The 19,390-nt window shown below is 45.7% G+C and overlaps 1 protein-coding gene across 7 annotated transcripts in view; it reads left to right on the top strand.

The window, feature by feature from the left end:
• The window catches only part of THADA (THADA armadillo repeat containing), a 328,389-nt gene that overhangs the window by 221,413 nt on the left and 87,586 nt on the right, over positions 1 to 19,390 (top strand). For all 7 annotated transcript variants that reach the window (XM_047747152.1, XM_047747155.1, XM_047747154.1 and 4 more), the window contains one exon: positions 6,135 to 6,250. In XM_047747152.1, coding sequence (XP_047603108.1) covers positions 6,135 to 6,250 — 116 coding nt within the window. The remainder of the gene's footprint in view (positions 1 to 6,134; positions 6,251 to 19,390) is intronic.

Here is a 19,390-nt window from a genome sequence, read left to right as displayed (position 1 = left end):
ATGGCAGATCCAGAAATTTTATACTCGACTGAGTGTGATAGGGGCAAAAGCGTTCTCCCGAAGTCTGCATGCTGCAAAAGAAGAAGAGGATATGTTTTTAGAAAAATACAGCTGCAGAAAGTGGATAGATTCGTTGATCCTCAGAGTTTGGGATTGTTAATGATTACGGTACACAGAAGCTGATTTGTATCTGACCTCTGAAATGAACACCTCTTTTCTCTTTGGAGTTGTCCTTTTTCACAGCCTGCCTAACCTGGGCCTGTTATTGCTGGATCCTGTTTCTGGAGCTCAGCTGCTGTTGATTTTTTAAGGGGGAAAATTGCCTGGAAGCCATGCTTGGTGAAGAGGAAAACCCATCTCAGCATTGCATTCCCAAACAGCCATATATCATCTTGATCTTGTCTAACACAGGTCACTATTTTAGTCTAGCAGCGTAAACCAGACATATTTTACTGGTGCGGTGCAAGTTTTTTCAGGGATCTGCCTCATGACTCTTTTCAGGCCTGTGGCATTTATTCAAAGAGCATTATATTTGCTCTTGCAAAGTCGCTTTTAAGATTCAGAGTTGCCCAAATGGCCCCTGTGCTTTACACAGGTGCTCGGGGGCTGCCCCGATTCTCTCTGTGGTTGGAGTGGGGCGGGGAGTGGGGCAAGGAGGAACTGCTTCCAGGTTCTCTAGATTTTCCTTCGGTCCTCCAGAGATTCATCAGGGCTTGCATCTCGGGCAAGAACGCTAGCCCACTCCCCTCTGCTGCCCGGTCTCTGCTCCTGAGGGCACCCCTCGCGGTCCCGCTGCCTGCCACAGTCGTGGGTAGGGCTGCTGGTGTGTGCCTGGTAGGTCAGCAAAGCTCTCCACTGCTGCTTTGGCCGAAGACACCTCTAAGTCCACTCTAGTCTTTCTCCAAGGGCCTGCAGAGCCAGAGGCACCCTTCTGCCTTGCTTCGTCCCGTCCCATGGTGTTCATTCATAGAGCTTCTTTTCACTCTCGAAAGATTTCTTGCTGTGCGAGATAAATTACCACTGACTAGAGCAGTCATCACAAGGATATTCCTAACCAAACTCCTGAGGTCCCCTTCCCTCATTCCCAAACCTGCATGTTCCCTTGTGGTCCCTGTCTTGGACGATGACTTTCCATCACTGGCTGCCTGAGCTAAGAGGCTCTTTTCTGACCTTCAACTCCACATCTAAATGCCAAGTTGCCAAATCCTGCTTCTCCAGCTTCTTCTTCTTTTTTTTTTTTTAATTATTTATTTATTTATTTATTTGACAGAGAGATCACAAGTAGGCAGAGGGGGAGGGGGATACAGTCTCCCCACTCAGCAGAGAGCCCGACGCCAGGCTCGATCCCAGGACCCTGAGATCATGACCTGAGCCAAAGGCAGAGGCTTAACCCACTGAGCCACCCAGGCACCCCGAGCTTCTCCAGCTTCTAAAATGTCTCTCAAGTGTATCCTTTTCCTCTCCATTCCATTCCTCTTACCATCTAGATTGGGACTTTCACAAAATCAGAGTCCTATCAGCACCAAGCAGATGAGTGAATGAGGGGGACTGTCATAAACACACAGTCCTCTTGGTCCAATCCTTCGTTTTTATTTTTTTTTATTAAAGATTTTATTTATTTATTTGACAGAGAGAGAGATCACAAGTAGACAGAGAGGCAGGCAGAGAGAGAGAGAGAGAGAGAGGGAAGCAGGTTCCCTGCTGAGCAGAGAGCCCGATGCGGGACTCGATCCCAGGACCCTGAGATCATGACCTGAGCCGAAGGCAGCGGCTTAACCCACTGAGCCACCCAGGCGCCCCAATCCTTCGTTTTTAAAGTTTTGATAGAGATTTAGGTTCAATAAATACTTAACTTTCCTCTTTCTTGATTCTCCAAAAGTTAAAAAAAAAAAAAAAAGGCAAGAAAGCGGTGATAAATGACACTGATACTCCACCTTAGTCCCATGAGTAACAGGCAGCTGTGGCATGGCCGTGAACCCGCCCCCACAGGTGCCTGTTACCGTGTAGGAGCATGGGCCTGCGGTCCCCAGGTCTTCCCAATTTTTCAGAAGAAGTTGGAAATCAGGATGATTTTGGTGTGAAATCTCCCAATTCATAAGTGGCAGGTTAAAAATAATACTGTGCAGGTTGAAGAAAACGTCTGCAGCCACTTTGGGCCCACTGCCATCCTTGGCTTTCAGCCTCTGGCTTTGACCCTGACCACCTATAGTCTAGACTGATAGCAATCTTGGTCATCGTGCCCCTTCTTATCCAGCCTCCACAATGTCCTGGCCTTTCCTTTCCAAATTACAGATCTGATTATGTGAGCACTGTCTCTAAAGAGGCCTGTGCCGCCTGCAGAACAGAGGTCCCTTGGTGGTACTTTTTAGATCTTCATTCCAACCTGACCCCTCTTTGCAGCTGTGTCTCCTACCACCTTGCACACACTTGACTTTGCTCTCACCATACACAACTACTTGCTGTCCCCGAGCAGTCCTAATATTTTCTTTCCATTCATAGGATGTTTTAAGAACAATTTAGGGATTTACAGAAAGACTGAGCAGAGAGTTCCCACATACTCCTTTCCTCCCTAGTTTTCTCCTGTTTTTAATATCTTGCATTAGAAGGGTATGTTTGTTACAATCAATGAAGCAGTATTGACCCATCATTATTAACTAAAGTCCACAATTTACATTAAGATTTGTTGTTTTTGTTGGCAATACTGATATTTTAATACACTTTAACATTTTTTTTTTAATAATTCAGTTTCCTCTCTGCTTGCGTGGTCTTCCCCGGATTCTGACCAGATTTGTTTAAGGGCCAAATAGGAATATGACTTTTTCTGCAAAGTCTTCTCTGAATGTTTATTTTTGGAATGGGGGCTAGAAGGGAAGGGGCAGACAGAAAAAGGAAGAGAACTAACATTTTTATCAGGTGCCTAATGGGCGCCAAGTACCATATATTCCTTTAAATCTCTCTATAGCCCTATAACAGAGACTGTTATATACTGTTTACCGAGGAAGCAGAGGTTAAATAAGTTGCCCCAAGCCCCATAGCTAGTAAGTGGTTCTACACCATGTGTACCTGACTCCCAAGCCTGTGCCCCCTGCTGCCCACCCTGTAGGGCTGCATTTCCACTACTGACCTAGCCTCCCTGTTCTCCCTGCTGCAGCAAGGAGTGCAGTGGTGTTCCCCTGTGTCTCCACTCCTTACTCGGGGTTGTAGGAGCTCACCAAACCCAAGGGCACGTGTCCTACAGGCAGTGTTGTTATACGAAGAGGCACCGCAGTGCGACGTCAATTCAGCAGACGCTCATTGCATTCCTGCTGTGTGCTGGGCTTGGTCAAGGGTGAGGTCAAGCAGAAGACGATGGGGATGGTGATGCCACCATGAAGGTCGTACATCAAGACCAGGCAGGGGCGGGAAAGCTATGGATTTTCCACTTACCCGTGACTAGAATGTAAGCTGCAGGAAACAGGTGCTCGTGTGTCCTGTGCCGCTACTCCTAGGACCGTGCCTGGTAGTTCTTTAGTAAATATCTGTGGAATGAATATTTGAATCATATTGCGAATTTGGGAGACCTAAAACGACACTTCCCTTCTCAGAGCTCTTACATGCATTCAGTTGGTCGCACAGTTTCGGTATCTCTGTTCGGTTCACTGTGGTCCTGTATTGCAAGTTATCCCAGGCTTCGCCTAGTCCACGCTCCTAGCCCAGAGGTTCTCCTGGACCAGAACTTTCGGAGAAGGGGGAAAGCAGGAGGAATTGCCTTGCCCCCGCAGTCTTTTCTGACTGATGGGCAAATAACCCTTCCTGGGAGCTGCCTGGGGCTCCTGGTCCTGACCTTGGACCATAGTTCCAGAGGCCTGGCCCCATGTCTGGACTTCACACCAAAGGATGGCCTCATTTTTCTTGGATAAATTAAAACAGACCCTCTAAATGTCAGGGGAAGGTAGCCATGTATTCAAATATAGTCATTAATTTTCTTGAAGAAAAAAAAATGATCTCAAACACAGTAACTTGTTCCACACATAGGCCTACAAAACTTTTCTTTCCTCCCCCCTCCCTCTGTCTTCTCCCCTTCCTCCCCTTCCCTGCCCACTTTTCCCTTGACTTCTGTGACCCTGTCTTTCACTTCCTCGCCCTGTCTCTCCTCCATGCTTCCTTCCACCCTGGTTCTCGTAAGTGTACCTCCCTCTGCAGTTGTCCTGTGTAAATAGATCGCTCTCTGTTCCTGGTGAATAACCAGGATCACAATTGTTGTCTGGGTTGTGCCCAAGGTGACAGAATTGATGGACCTGGAGGCTGATTTTCATAAACCAGAGCTACCAAGCGTTTCAAAAACAGCCTTGTTTTTGCCAAGGAAGGTGAGCAAATATAGGACTAAGTTTAAACATCCATCAGGAGTTATTTTTGAGGCGATTGCTTCTAAATGAGAGGCATTCGAAAATCTCACAGGTTTCTTTACAAGTAAATTCCACAGTCATGTATTTTGCTGGTGTCTGCTGATTAATTACGATTCTGTGACACCATGAAAAGCCCCGGTGGTTGGTTTCGTGCAGCTGTGGAGGAAAGTAAAGCGAGGCCCAGTGACTTTGCCAGCTCTGTCAGGATAGCGGGGATTCGAGCAGAAGGAGCTGTTTTTTTCACTCTGGCAGTCACCACAGAAGAACAGAAGCCCCAGCCAGACCCATTTCTCCAGACTTCACGACGGGCGGTTTGGGTCCCTGCGGGGGTGTGGTGAAGTAGTGATACTTGATCTGTTGCCTCTGAAATAACAGATCCATTATTAGAGAAAGCATTTTCAGTCTCCACATTGGGACTTGTGTGCATTCTCCTACACAATTAGGTCTGTTTAGACCCAAAAAAAAAAAAAAAAAATAGTACTTACATATAGTAAAGTAACCACAATTTTTTTTTTTTTTTAAATTCTCTACACAATTTGTTGTTGGTGACTGCAGATGCCTGATCCGGGAAAACTGCTAGCTCATTCCTGTTCAGTCTCTGATGATTCTGGATCTCTTTTGTCTTGGCCTCTTGCTTCTTCTCATTATTCGCTTCCCTATTTAACTCTCGCTTAGACTCCTCATTGGCTGGAGAGGAAGAGAAGAAAAAGCTAAATCTCGTCGCTTTGAGTCACCTGTAGCTCCAGTGAAGGATACAATAGGGAAGGGAAGCAAACTGATTATTAAAATGGACTTTCCAAGTTCTCAGTGTGTTTATGTGTACTGGCTTTGCTCCGCCCACTGATTCCGCTTGATTGAGATGAGGAGACCAAGGAGCTCTCTGACATGCGTCCTCACACTCCTTGGCACTGGCTAAGGCCAGAGGAACTTGTCTGTGCCTTAGTCCTCTCTCTCTGCTGCAGCTTTGGATTCCTCACAGAGTGTTGTTGGTCTCATCACTGAGTGTGAACCACGACATGCTTACATGAGCCGTGCACACAAATACACACAAGGTCATGTGTCTGCTGAATCTGTAGCCTTCGTTCTAAGTGGGGGCAACTAGAGGATGTGTCCTTCTCTGCCCAGTTCTCATACATCATGTCATGTCAGAGTGAGAGTAGCTTGTGTCTGTTTTGCTGCTTCCGCTCCATGTCTCGGTGAAAAACTACGGAAAAAAATCAAGATTGTTTATAGACATCACCATCCATGTTTGCAAAGGCAAAGCATCGACGTGGCCTGCTTCTTTGGCCAAGACTGCTCTGGTAAACTCAACCCACAAACCAGTTTGGACGTGAGACTGTTGATTTTTCCTCTGCAGTGAGACTTTGACTTGACAAGGTACATTTTTTTCATGTTAGATGGGCACAGAGAGCAAGGTGTTTGCCTTTCTTTGCTAAAATCACTTGATAGGCTGTTGGAACTAATAAGCTCTTGTATCAAATGAGTGTGTGGTCACTGAGTTGTCACCCTTGTTCGGAATTGCACAGGGGGACCCAGAGCAGAGGTAGGGACAGAGGGCCTAGGTTTCCTGCCACTTGCTATGTCCTCCCAAACCAGCTTGCTTCCTGTGTGGAGACCAGAGCCCCATTCTGCAGGTGTCTATTTCCTTTGAGGGGAATATGTTGAGGAACCCTAACAGGGAGGAACTGAACATTTAGGAAAAATATATTTTCACAGCAGGATGTTGCTTTTTTCTCCTTTTTGGTTTAGGTTTTTCATTTGTTACAAGCCTGCACAGACTCCAAGTACAGACTGAATACAGACTTTCAGCAGGAGCTGGCTGACGTTGCTGTCTGCACCAGAGCCAAACTCTGGCTGGCCAAGAGGTATGTTAAAACCCCACATGAGCAAGGAGTTATCAGGGGTTAGGAATACATTGGAGAATGGCTGTTTCTAGTTGTGGGAGTTTTAAAAAGTCATTGGCATGAGTTTTCTAAATTTATTGGAGTATTTTTCTTTTTAGAACTTTGGGTTGGGGAACGAAAGAAAAATATTTTCTTGACAATTTTTCTGAAACGGCTGTATGGCTGGGGGACTTGTAATATGGCCTTTTATCAGTCCACCGATCAGCTTGTTTTTATTAATACCTGCCATGTGCCCAGCCCTGTGTCAAATATCATGGCGGTAAAAGGCAGTAATTGACTCAATCATGTGGTGCAAACTCTTAGGTGCCACGGCAATTCATAAATTAGAGATTGCGGTAAGACTTGAATAGGCACAGAGAGACCAGTAGAGCATGAACAAGTAAAAGACGTACAAGTTGCCCCCTTTCTAGGTAGGCAGGAGAATAGCTTGAATAATCGCGGCAAAGGAGGGTGGAGACATTTGTTTTTTCATTCTCACTGTTCTTCATTTATTCTAGAACTTAGGACATTTACTATGTGAAAGAGGGAATAAAAAGAATCTCTCATTCAAAACACAGGGAGTAACAATATGGTCAAACCCATGTTGCAAGACTCTGATACTGGTTGCACATTGTTACTGCAAGGGTCCCCCAGTACGTCCTCTGTACATTCCAGCACAAGAGGCCCACGGGCCACCACATTCAATGCCAGAGTATCTTGCATTAGATTAGAAATCAATGTATTGATTGTCTAACGTACCAGCCTTTTTGTTTTTCAAAAAATGTCCCTTCGCTCACTTTTGTTGGTTCCCCACCTTATATGCGAAGGCAGGAAATGGGCAGTATAGGCCCACAAGTCACTGTAATCCAGCAAAGTCTTGTCCAACACCAACTACACACTGGCCTTTGTGTTAGGAGATGGAAGGGATGCAAAGAGAGAGAAAAACTAGCTCTGGTTTCAAGGAACTCAGATCCAGGAGGTGAGAAAGATGTGTAGATAAATAATTTTCATCGCATATGGCAAGGGAAATAAAAAATGTGTGTAGTGAGCCCAGGAGTAGCCCAGAGGAGGGGCAGCAAAGCGCCTTCCAGAGATGAGCAGCATTTCGGCAAGTGGCCAGGGCAGGGAAGGCATTCTGGGCTCCGGTAATGTCAGCGGCAAAGATGTGGCTGTGTGACATGGCATGGCAAGTATGGAGAGCGGTAAACAAGTCAGCTCTTCTGGAACCTCGTAGAAGGTACATGAGGCTGCAGAAATCCACGGAGGCCACACAGTGAAAGCTCCTCAAGGAAACCTCTTGGTGAAAGGGAGCCATTGAAGGATTTCTCGGTGTGTGGTTGTTGTGAGTCTCCACGTCTTGTCTAAGCACCTATAGCTCTGGACAGAGATACTGATGAGGAGATTCATGTGTGAAATGCCAGTAAAGTGATGGTTAACTCTCGTTTTTAGACCAGTCTGTGTTTTCTCTCTCTCATGTAGAGAGCAGGAGTTGACTGGCCATAAACTGCTTCTCTGACTGAGCCTAGTATCATTGCCTTCTGTGTGGCTTTCAGGTAACTCCCCTAGGCTGCCTTTCTTGGGAGAATAGGGAACTGTGGTCACATTTGTGCTCTCATCTGTTTATCAGTAGCCGGCCAGGTCCTCCTAGCTGTTGTGTGTAGGGATCAGGAAGTCAGGGCTCTCTAGGAACCATGCTGTCGAATGAAATCTCTGCTTCTAGCCAGGCCCGCCCCAAGACAGAATCCTAAATTTCCTGTTCTGCAAGTGCTATATGGGCATTTCTGCCCTCTTAGCCTGCTGCCCCTTCATGGGTTTCATAGAAATTCAACCTCTACTGGCTTCTTGAGCCCATCCCTTCTTGTTGGACGGAAAGGAGGAGATGGTGTCACAGGCCAGCCCTCTGAATGGACCTTCATGCTGTGGGGTCAGTGCCTGAAGATGGATGACCAAGCTACCATCAGCCTCCTCTTCAGTTGGAGGGGTCCTCCTGTCCTCTTTTAACTTTCCCTCTGGTCCCTATTGCAATTTTCCTGTGAGGCTTTCAGCATCATCACTACCCCACCCCCAACACACACACACACCTTCTCTTATTTTTCTCCATGATTTTTTCAGCCCTAGAAAACAAAAGCATGAATCACCGCAATTCACTGCGTTTCCACCTTCCTTGCCCAGAGTCCAGGAAAGCCACTTTTATGTTTCCAGTATAGTCCACTCTTTATGATCCAAGTGTGAACTTTATACTTTGTGGGTGGTCTGTAGGTGGTTCCTAACACCAGGCTTCCTCTTGCTTCCCATGCACTTTTACTGTGTTAATCAGGATGTGTTCGGAGCCTGAAATAAAGTTTGGGAGGAAAACACACTGGCAGAGCACCATCCCTTCCAAAGCCGTGTTTCAGTTTTTCGGTATTATCCACATCATTAACATGATAACCTTGAGGTTCCTGAACAGGAAAGGAGAACACTGAATGTAAATGACGAAATTTCAGCCTGTCCTGTGAGACACGCCTGCCTTGTCCTTGAGGTCGTTGCCCTGGGAGGTGAGTGCGTGCACTAACAACCTCCATGCTCACAGGAGCCCATTCTGGGTCCTGATGGGCCCTTCTCGAAGCCCACCACCATTTCACATTATCACCTGCCTTTCCCATGAAAGACATTGCAATGTGGAGTATTCCCAGTTCCCCTGCTCAAGAGGCTCTTTATGTCCCTAGCAATTTACATATGAAAGACGAATAAATGTTTCTTTGTGCCTACTAAAGCTTTTCTGTATCTTTTGAGTATAAGCTATGAAACATTAATGTTACTGCCCCAAAAAAAGGAAAGCTAGTTTAAATTTTAGCACCGACACCTTTTTTCTTCTACAGTTTATTTATTAGCCTGAGTTCCTTCAGTCCACTAAGTACATACACATTAGTGAGGGTGTCACTTATTTGTCTTTTTATTCCCAAAGAAAGTTTAAAAAAAAAAAAAGTTCATTGGAGCCACTGGATAACCAATTCGGTTTTGTAAATTTTGACCCTGAAATTGAAGGCACATAAAATAAAGACTTTTGTCATATATTTATGTTTTGACTTTGCAAGATTAATTGGGATTTATATGAGGTGGTTAAGCAATAGCCATGGAGTTGTGGGGAATTTTTGGTGATGAACGGCCAGCTGGCAACATGGCCTGAGTAGAGGCCTGGGCTTCTGCTCTTACAGGCCGCTTTTCATTCCAAGATGTCAAAGCTTTATGGAAGTCAGCTCGTTAATCCTTCACGTTCCTCCCCCTTTTGCCTCCAGACCTCCCTTCTCCATCCAGGTCAGTGTCTCTCTCACGGTGTGAGCACCGTTCCCCAACTACTGAAGGAAAGGGAAGCCGACCCAGGCCACAAGCAGAGTGCACATAGGGGTGGCTGGCCGGCCTGGAGAGGCTGGCCGCGGGCACCCCTGGAGGGCACTCAGCAGCACCCTGGGGAGGCTAACAGACGGCCCCAGCTCTGCGGCCCCAGCTGGACCACAGGCCCTGCCTAAATAGGAAGGATTTTCTGAAAGCCCTGTCAGAGAGGCCTAAGAGGATAAAGGACTTATTATTTTGATCGAGAGTTGGAATTATTACAATATTGGGCTTAAAATTTTTCAGAAATCAATTTGGTTATAAAAGGAAGAGGTAGTATGTGTGTGTGTTTCCCTTCATACAAATGTGGTGAACTCACTGAACTGTCAGGCTCAGTGCAATGGATGACATGATGACTGGGAGGAAAAATGTGCCCTACGAAATGTTTTTTCACTTTTTTTTTTCTTGGTCATCAGTGTAGCGTATGCTTATCATAGAAGGTTAGGCAAGTATGAAATTTGGGAAAGAGGAGACTGTCAGTCTGCTCTTACCAACATCCAGTGGAAGCCACTATTGTTAGTTCACGGTATTCTATATATACTTACTTCATCTTTGCTCCTGGGCCTTTTTCTTTTTTTTAACATAGTTGTGGCTTGACTGTATATATAAATTAGAGCTTAACTTTTTTCACATAACAGTATCATGAAAGTATTTGCTATTATTATTTTTTAAAGATTTATTTATTTGACAGAGATCACAAGTAGGCAGAGAGGCAGGCAGAGAAAGGGAAGCAGGCTCCTCGCTGAGCAGAGAGCCAGATGTGGGGCTCGATCCCAGGACCCTGAGATCATGACCTGTGCCAAACGCAGAGGCTTTAACCCACTGAGCCACCCAAGCGCCCCTGCTATTATTATTATTATTTTTTAAATCTTTATGGTATAGCCACTATGGAAAATAGTATGGCGTTTCCTCAAAAAATTAAATATAGCATTACCATATGACCTAGCAGTTCTACTTCTGGGTATAGACCCAAATGAATTGAAAGCAGAGTCTTGAAGAGATATTTGTATACCTGTGATCACAGCAGCAGTATACACAACAGCCAAAAGGAAGAAGTAACCTAAGTGTCCATTGATGGATGAAGGGATCAACAATGAGTGTATACGGACAACGTATTATTCAGCCTTTACAAGGAAGGCTTTACAGGCTATAGCATGGATGGACTTTGAGGACATCATGCTAAGTGCAAGAAGCCAGTCACAGAAAGACAAATACCGTATGATTCCACTTCTGTAAGATACCGACGGTAGTCACATTCATGGAGACAGAAAATAGAATGGTGGTTGACAGGGGCTAGGGGAAAGGGAATGAGGAGATAGTGTTGAATGGGCCTAGAGTTGTACTTTCACAAGATGGAAAGAGTTCTGGAGTTTGTGACTCTGGGTATTGGCATTTATGAAATGTCCAGATTGGCTGATGGTGAGTTTTTACTCCAGGCAGTAGTTCCTCATGCTGATGGCTGCATATTAGAATCATCTGGAGAAGTCTTAAAACTTGAAGCCATGTTCCACCTCCAGAATTTTTTATTTTTTTGGTTGAGAGCGTGACCCAAGTACTGGTAGTTTTAAAACTCTCCAGGAGATTCTAAAATGCATTCAGACGGAGAACTACCGATGTGGTTTTGTGCATCCTTGTGTCTCCCATCGCCTTGAGAAAGAAGATGAAGGATGAGTGTTGAGTGAAATAGTAGTTGTGTTACAGGGCACCTGGACTTTTCTTCGGAGGCCACAGACTCATTCAAGAAAAATGGAATGACCATCTCTCCAGCCTGCTACCCAGGAGATGGAGTTGTTAACACTTTCATTCCACAGATGTGCCAGAATGAGGGGCCACACCACTGTGTAGTTTCATATATGAGTGAATTTCCCAGATAGATTACTTAAAAGCTGCCTTAGCAAGATATTTTAACTTATGTCCATTGCCCTGAGAAGTGCCTATACTGGTATTCTGGGGTGGTATACTGTCGTGGAAGCTTATGGCTAGTTTTTGTTTTTTGAGGGGTAGCTTGAAGAGAATAGACTCGTATATGTATCACTTCTTTCAACAAATACTTAGCCCTGCTGTAAGCCAAGCTGTATTAAATACTGCAACTACCTATTAAAACCAAACCTCAGCGTAGAGAGGGCAACAAAACAGAGTCTTGTCAGATGGAATCATGGACCTCACACTTTAGAACTAGAAGGAATCCTGAAGTTGCTTGCAGTCCACTCCCATCCCCATGTATATGGGAAAGTGCTGCCCAGAGCAGTTGGGGAATTTGTTTGTTTTCACACAGCCTACCAGGGCAAAGGTAAGATCCTATGGACTTAGTTCCCTGCTCCTTGTGGAGCTCCTTCTGCTGCCCCTCCCACCCCCCTGCCCTTGCCTCCATCTGTCCAGTGTTTTTATGTCAAGGCTTTTGAATGTCAAAAGGTTAAGCATTTTCAAGAACAGTGCTCCTCAGACCTTAATGTGCATGTGAATCACCCCAGGAACTCCTTAACATGCAGACTCATTCAGTAGGTCTGGGCTGGTGCCCAAGATCCTGCATTTCTGACGAGTTCTTGTGCAGTTCTGCTGCTGCTGGTTCCGGGACACAGTACATTATTTGGAGGGCCAGGGGTCACTGTGATCATCAGGACTGCGCCCCTTTGAAATACTCCCACCTTCACACCCTTGTTCTCAAAGGTTGGAGCTTGGGGACACAGGAAAAGGCTAAGACCACTAAAGGTGTCAGCCTGGAATTCATTCCCCACCCTCCTGGGTTGCCTGCGTGGAGGGGCTGCATGGCCCCAGCACTTTCTATGGGGAGCCCACTCTTCCTTGCCCGGGCAGCCATCCCAGTGGCCTCAGTGCCGAGGGTAGGACCAGTGCTTGTTGACACGCAGAGAGTATTATCATTTTGAAAATAACAGCCTGATATTCTGGTGAGAAAAACAGGCTCTCAGGAATACAAGAACACATCCCAAGGCTATAAGGAAACCAAGCTCGGGCAATAAATTTTTGAGTAAAACCGTCCTGAGAGGGAGAAGAAATGTTGGAGGGCACTAATGTTTGTTGAAGACCACCCTTTGTACCAGACCTAATGATTTGTTATCTCAAGTTGATTCTCGCTTGCAAAAAGTTTCAGCTATATGATCTCTCTACTCTCCACTCTACATCAGTGCTCCTGACACCCCCCTTTTCTCTCTTCTGTGGACTCCTCGTCCACATCTCCATCTCTCCAGTACATGCCTCCAGCCACTTGTGCATCTCCTTCCCTGTCCACCACCTTGTCTGTACTCTCATCATTCTCCCTATTTTCTCTCTTAGTTCCTAGGCCCAACTAAGCAGAGTGGTAAGCTCCTTGAAGGCCTTGGACTTAAATGTGTGAGGAAAATATGTTTCTAGAGCAGAGCTGGGACTGGCATTTGTACAACGATCCCAGTCCTGCCCTGGGGGTGTGGGGATCTGTGGCCAGCTGCAGAAGTTCTGGTTTGGGACTCTGTTTTGCTTCACAGCTGAAGACAAGCATCTATGTCCTAACCACCAGATTGATTCCCACAAGTGCTTGCACCTCCCAGGCAGAAACACTGGGGTTTAGGTCTCTTTCCATTTTCCCACCGTTCCTTCGCCCTTCCCAAACCCCACACGCCTCCTGGGTCGCTCCCCTCCCTAAAGGGAGAAGGGTCCTCCTTTCGCAACTGCTTGAAATGAAGAGAGACCTCAGCCCTTTGCCACAGCTGCAGGTTGCTGTTTCACTCCCATGCCCGTAGAAAAGCATCCAGTCAAGAAGGATTGTTAAAATATTCTGATGCTCCTGTGGCATTTTAAGGCTATCATTTGTGGCCCCTGCCAAAACTGTAAGGGAGGCAAGTCTGAACAGGGATGGTTAGTTACATAGCAAGTTTCCAAGCACTGCTGGGGGTTAGATTTTTGCTTTTTTGGTTTGTTTCTTCTACACTCTCTTTCTTCTTCTTCTTTTTTTTTTTTAATATAAAAGTTTTCCCCGGTACTCCCCTTGCTTCCTCTCTTTTTCAACATTGCTTTTCTTTCAACCCCCAGATTTTATGGGGGAGAGAGATTCCCATTAGGACCACTGTAAGTCCTTCAACTCAGCCTCCTTCAAGTCTCCTTGTGCCTCATGCATATTTGAAAGATGAGAGAAACGAAGTTGGTGTCTTTCAGACTCAAGCTTGTTGACATTTGTCCGCTTCTCTTTCAGACTGCTCAGAAAAATTTAAGGTCAAGATATCTCGGGATAAGATCCTGTTTGTATTTTGTAAAAACAGAAAGAACCATTAAGTTAGCGCATTTCAACCCAAACCCATGGACAGGGTGCCAGACATTTTCTTCATTAGCTATTCCTTTTAAAACTATGTCAAGACTTGAAGGAATAAGGTGTCTGAGAAGAAGTGAAGCTTGAGAATATATGAGGTATTTCTTGTTGACAGGCTGGGCTTATGGAAACCAGTCAGGTAAAAGGAGTCACAAGAGATCGATATATGGAACTGAGCCTTTGAGCAAGGTGCCCAGGATCAAAGCTTCTTCATATTACAGTGAAAAGTAAAAATAGTCCTTTCATGCAACTGCACATCAAGAATTCCACTGCCAACTGCTGGTGCTTTCTACTTTTTAAATATAGAAACCTGCAGACCTAACCTGGAAATGGCAATTAATTTGATAAAGGACTCAGAAATGTTTTGCCCCACTTGTAGCTGTTGGCTTATGGAGGTATTGCTGTTGGAAGATTTGGGCGATGCTGTCATTGCCCGGCTTGCAAAGGACCGCAGGCTTTAAGTGTCCTCAACACATTTTCATAATATTGTGTAAAACACTAACATAGTGGCTTATTTTTTTTCCTTTAGCATGTAACATGTTCCTTCTTTTGGATAAGTCAACACATGGATCCATTCCCAAGGAACTGGAGCCAGTTCAGTTTCACAAATAGTACAAAGCAGTGTCGTAGACACAGTGGGGAATAGAGAGATGAATGATATGGTCCCTGTTTCAAAAACCACGTAAATAAGACAGGTATGGATTTAATTAACTGTAAACAAGAATCTGGTCAATTCTGAAACGAGGTCAGAGTGTGTTACAGGAGCTGGCTTGTGGGGCCAGGCTGCCGAAGGAAGTCTTCTAGGAGGAGGGAAACATCTTTAAAGGCTGGGCAAGATGGAATTACTGGATAAGGTTAATTTTCTTAGATTGGAGAATGACTGAGTTTAGACTGATAGAAAGCCTGTGTTGCTAAATAAATTGTGAAGGTCTCATTGCCCAAGTACAAAGGAAGGAATCTTAGCACAGCGTTCAACATCGTGGGAACCACTTTAGGCATTTATCATGGAGTCTCTATTGTCAGAGCTTAGTGATGGTTTAGTCTAGTTGAAAAGAGAGCTTATCCATGTGAAACAACCAACGGTGACGTCCATGAAGAAGCTGTAATTCTGTAGTACGTAGAATAAGTACAAGAACTCAGGGAACAATGTGGACTGGAATAGTCAGGGAAGGCTTTGCTTTCTTGGAGAGTTAAATATTCGAGATGGGTCCTGGGGTATTGGTGTGATTTGGAAACACCAAATGTGGTGGGAAAAGAGCGTGTCAGGCTTGTGGACAGCATGTGCAAGGACACACTGAAGGGAATGCCTGGGATATATTGGGTGCCTGTGAGGGCAGAGGGCTGCAGGAGACATGCTGTGTTTTGGAGAGCAGTACAAGACTTGATAAGAGACCAGTTGTGGCAGGCCTTAAATGTCAGCCAGAGGAATTTGGATTTGATCCAAGAGTTAAAAGGAAGTCAGTAAGCTCAGGCTTATACTGGTAAGTACACTGCTGTCTCCATGCACACTAGATACACTGGGGAGTGTATTAAACCTTTGCAGCCCCTCCCAGTGATCAACACAATTTCCAGCCCCTCCTGGTGGTAAGCAAAAGCTCCCCAGTAACCATCAACCAGATCTCTGTCCCTAGGAAGCCCCTGTTCCCTGCCTGGGCAGCTAGCTGGTGAGGGGAGTAGAGATGCCTCTTATGTGCATTTTAGACCACCTGCCTGTTGTCTTCTCAACAGTGCCAAGAGGACCATTGAGCCACAGAATTTACAGCAGGAAGGGAATTTAGAGATCATCTAGTCCCGTGGAATCCTTTCTTCAAATAGAAGCTTAAGAGAAAGTTCAAGGGGCGCCTGGGTGGCTCAGGGTTAAGCCTCTGCCTTCAGCTCAGGTCATGATCTCAGGGTCCTGGGATCGAGCTCCGCATCGGGCTCTCTGCTCAGCAGGGAGCCTGCTTCCCCCTCTCTCTCTGCCTGCCTCTCTGCCTACTTGTGATTTTTGTCTGTCAAATAAATAAAATCTTAAAAAAAAAAAAAAAAGAGGAAGTTCAACATGTTGAAGATAGGAGGGCTGACACACAAGGTGCAAGCTGGGATGGGGGCCTGGGGACCCACCTGCATGGCCCTCACCCACTGGGGGCCCTGAAAGGGATGAAGAGGAGCATCCTGACTTCCTATTTCAAAACAGGAATCTAATCCAAACCAGTATTTGTAGATGAGGAATTAGGCACAAGAGGGCAGGTGACTTCTTCCTACTTGACAGATGTGGCTGACTCTGGAGGTGGCCCAAGTTGGGCATAAATAGCAAATTTGCTTTTTGCCTCTTGATCCACTTCCTTCTTCTACTATGGCCTGATCATCCTCGTAGCAAATCCTGCCACCCTATGCCCGTGGGCTGTCCCAGCACCCTCTCTCAGGAACTGCCTCCTTGGACAGGGACACATGCTCTATACCTTCTTGCCATCCAACGTTTAGCTATTCATAGTCCTCTCGCCTTAGAAATCTGTTCTCAGCTAGATGACCGCCACTGCCACTTGATCTGACCCGCGACTCATGCTAACATCTTACTAAGTTCTAACATGTAAACAAGTTAATTCTCCTGGATAATACAACTGTTTTTCAGTAGTGATCTTTGGAGACAGTACTCTTAACTGGTGTCAGCAACTCTGAAGGCAGGCTTTTGGGCAAGGCATAGACCTGACCGGAGTGCTTCTTTATGCCTCACTTGGCCTCTTGCTTGTGTGCCCTCATACTGAGCTGACTCAGCCATGGTACATTTGTCCCTTGTGGCCAGACTTCTGCCATCTCCCTGAGGGCTTTGGGGGTCTGTGGACTGGTCTTATGTAAATGGACCAAAGGAGCTGCTTTAAGAAGAACACTCCAGAGCCCCCACTCTCTTTCCTTCCTCCCTCTCAGCTGCCTGCGATACCCAGGCTTCTTTGGTGATAGGATTGGCCTACACACCTCTGGAAATAACACTTTCCTGTGTGGTATCAGGATTTTACTCCAGGGCTCCCCTCCTGAACCCGAACGCCCTGTGGTTCTGGGTGACCAGAGGAGCGGCACTTTGAGAGCGACTTGGCAGATGGAAAAGCCTCTGTCCTGTGTATGCGTCCTGCTGGAGTTGAGGAGAGGCAGAGGTTAGCAGGTCTGGGTTCTAGGGTCCCTGTTCAGCTGTAGCCAACCCTGTGGGGCCAGCCGTTTCTTTGAGACTCTGTTTTTATCTGTAAAATGTAAAATGACAGTGAGAAACCAATGTGGGCAAGGAAGAACTTGTTCTGAAATGAGTGTGAAAGTATAGGAGAGCTAAACAAATAGAGGAAATATCCACTGTCAGATGATTAAGTCTTTATCAACATCATCAGCCATGTTGAAAACAGGCCTTTATGTTGGCCCTCGCAGGAGTAGCTATGCTCCGAGCCTCACTTTTCACCAGACCAGCTACAGGACACAACACCAGGGCATGTGGCCACAAACCAAAATACTCTCATTGTTTGGCACCGAGTCTCATTTTGCATCTGATTGTGTTTGGGACACAGAGATACAATTTGTCAAGAAAACCTTGAATCTATTCTTGGTTCTTGCCCTAATCTTGGGTGGGTCACTGGAGCTACATAAGCTACTTTGTTGACTTGTAAAAAATGGGAATAATAATGCCTATTTTTCTTCCCTCTTAAGAATTTTATAAAGATAAAAAAAAAAGAATTTTATAAAGATAAGGTAGGCATATTTTTTTAAGACAAAACTTTTCATCAAAGAAAGTTGATATTATTATCATCAGTATTACTGTTCTTGCCAGGGCTAATTTCCAAGTGTGTGCTTTGCCAAGTTCACATTAGCACAGTTGTGTTGACTGTGGCTGTTGGAAATTCTCACCTTGTGATCTGCATACAGACTTCTCATGCAGCTTCCAGAAGTTTTCATTCGCCTCACTTATTTATCCTTTTTTTATAATACCGGGGAGAAAGTGGGGTTTGAAAAGAAAGGGGACTTCTGTTAGCATTTTGTATAATAACTGAAGCTATATATCCTCCAAGCCCCAAACTGTACAATAAAAGTTTTCTTGGATACTACTTTTCTCCCATAATTCCTAGCACATAGCTTATTAAGTTATTAACCAGCAATTTCTCTGGCAGCATATTAAACTTTACTTTTAAACAAGTCACAGAGGGGGGGAAACATGCATCTCTCATAAAAGGAATAAAAAACATACACCCTCTAAAACGATTTCCCCAGGCTTTGAACAAATCCCAAGCCCCACACAAGGTCTCTTTTTCCTCATTCTCTGCACATAACTTGAGTGTTAGTACATTAATGAGAAAAAGCTGCCTAATAGAAAGATGGAAAAATATGAGGGCCTCTGGGGGGTGTGGGAGGCTCCCTGGGGGTCCTCTGAAAAGGCAGGTGAACCTTAATGTTGGGAAAAGGCAAAACCTTGGCCTTGAGGTTGTGGGTTTCCTCTTGAGCAGCGGTTTTTCCAGGGAAGCCAAGGCGGCCATGGCCTGGGCCCTGACCTGCCAAGTGCCCTGGTGTTGTCTACACACTGTCTGGGCCTCACCGAGTCCCTACCCAGAACCCTAGTAAGGTGGCTGGGGCCCTGTTTTCACAGATTCCATTCCCCGGAACAAAAGCTGCTTTTCCAGGGGAAACCCCGTGTGCTCTGTAGGCATTGTGGGGACGCTTGGTCCCTTTGTGGACAGACTCACAGCCCCTGGTCTCTTGCTTTGGCCATAGGCAACTCAGTCAATTCCCTATAAATTGGTCAACCACCAGAGCAGGGCACAAAGATGGCTCCACTTTAAAAGGAAAACTCGAGGAGTGCTACGGGGCAGCTTCTGCGTGTGGGTGTGAGTATAAACACTTGGAAAGCTCCAGACCAAGGAAGGCTGGATGGAAGTTGGAGCATACCATAAAAATGCAGCTCTGCCGTCACACCCCCTCAGGGGAGGGCAAGGTAAATGAGCAGTCCTGGGTAGCCAGCCAGACCCCGCATGCCGCTGCCAGCTGGCCTGCAGCACAGAGCTAAATTCTGGATGTTCCAGTGGGGGAAAATCACTTGTTTAAAAATATATATTCTGCAATTCATGACCATTTGGCATCTTGGTTTAAACAAATCCCCTATTGTTGCTCCAGGAATGCCATGTGATGGTTGCTTGGCTGGGGGCTGTGGTAAAAAATGGAAATCAGAAGGAAGAGAGGGGTTCTTTTTTATTTAATTTACACTTCCACATTTACATAACTTAATGTGGCCTGCATCAAAGAAGTACCTCCTAGCTCCTAACCGCAAGAGCTCTTCCTTTTGTATCCAAATGTGAAGAGAGGCAACTCTGGTTCTGTGGGCAGCTACCATTGCAGAGATGGGAACTGCCTGGGTTTGCAAAGATGGCCGTCGGGATCTCTGGGAGACCCAGGGAGGTCAACAAAATACCTTGTGTCTAGCCGGCCATTCCAATTGCCCTCGGAGG

Source organism: Lutra lutra, chromosome 9, assembly GCF_902655055.1.
Source record: "Lutra lutra chromosome 9, mLutLut1.2, whole genome shotgun sequence".
In the NCBI taxonomy this organism is placed as follows: Eukaryota; Metazoa; Chordata; class Mammalia; order Carnivora; family Mustelidae; genus Lutra; species Lutra lutra.
Note: the sequence above shows the minus strand (reverse complement) of the source record. Positions and strands in the feature narration are given on the sequence as shown.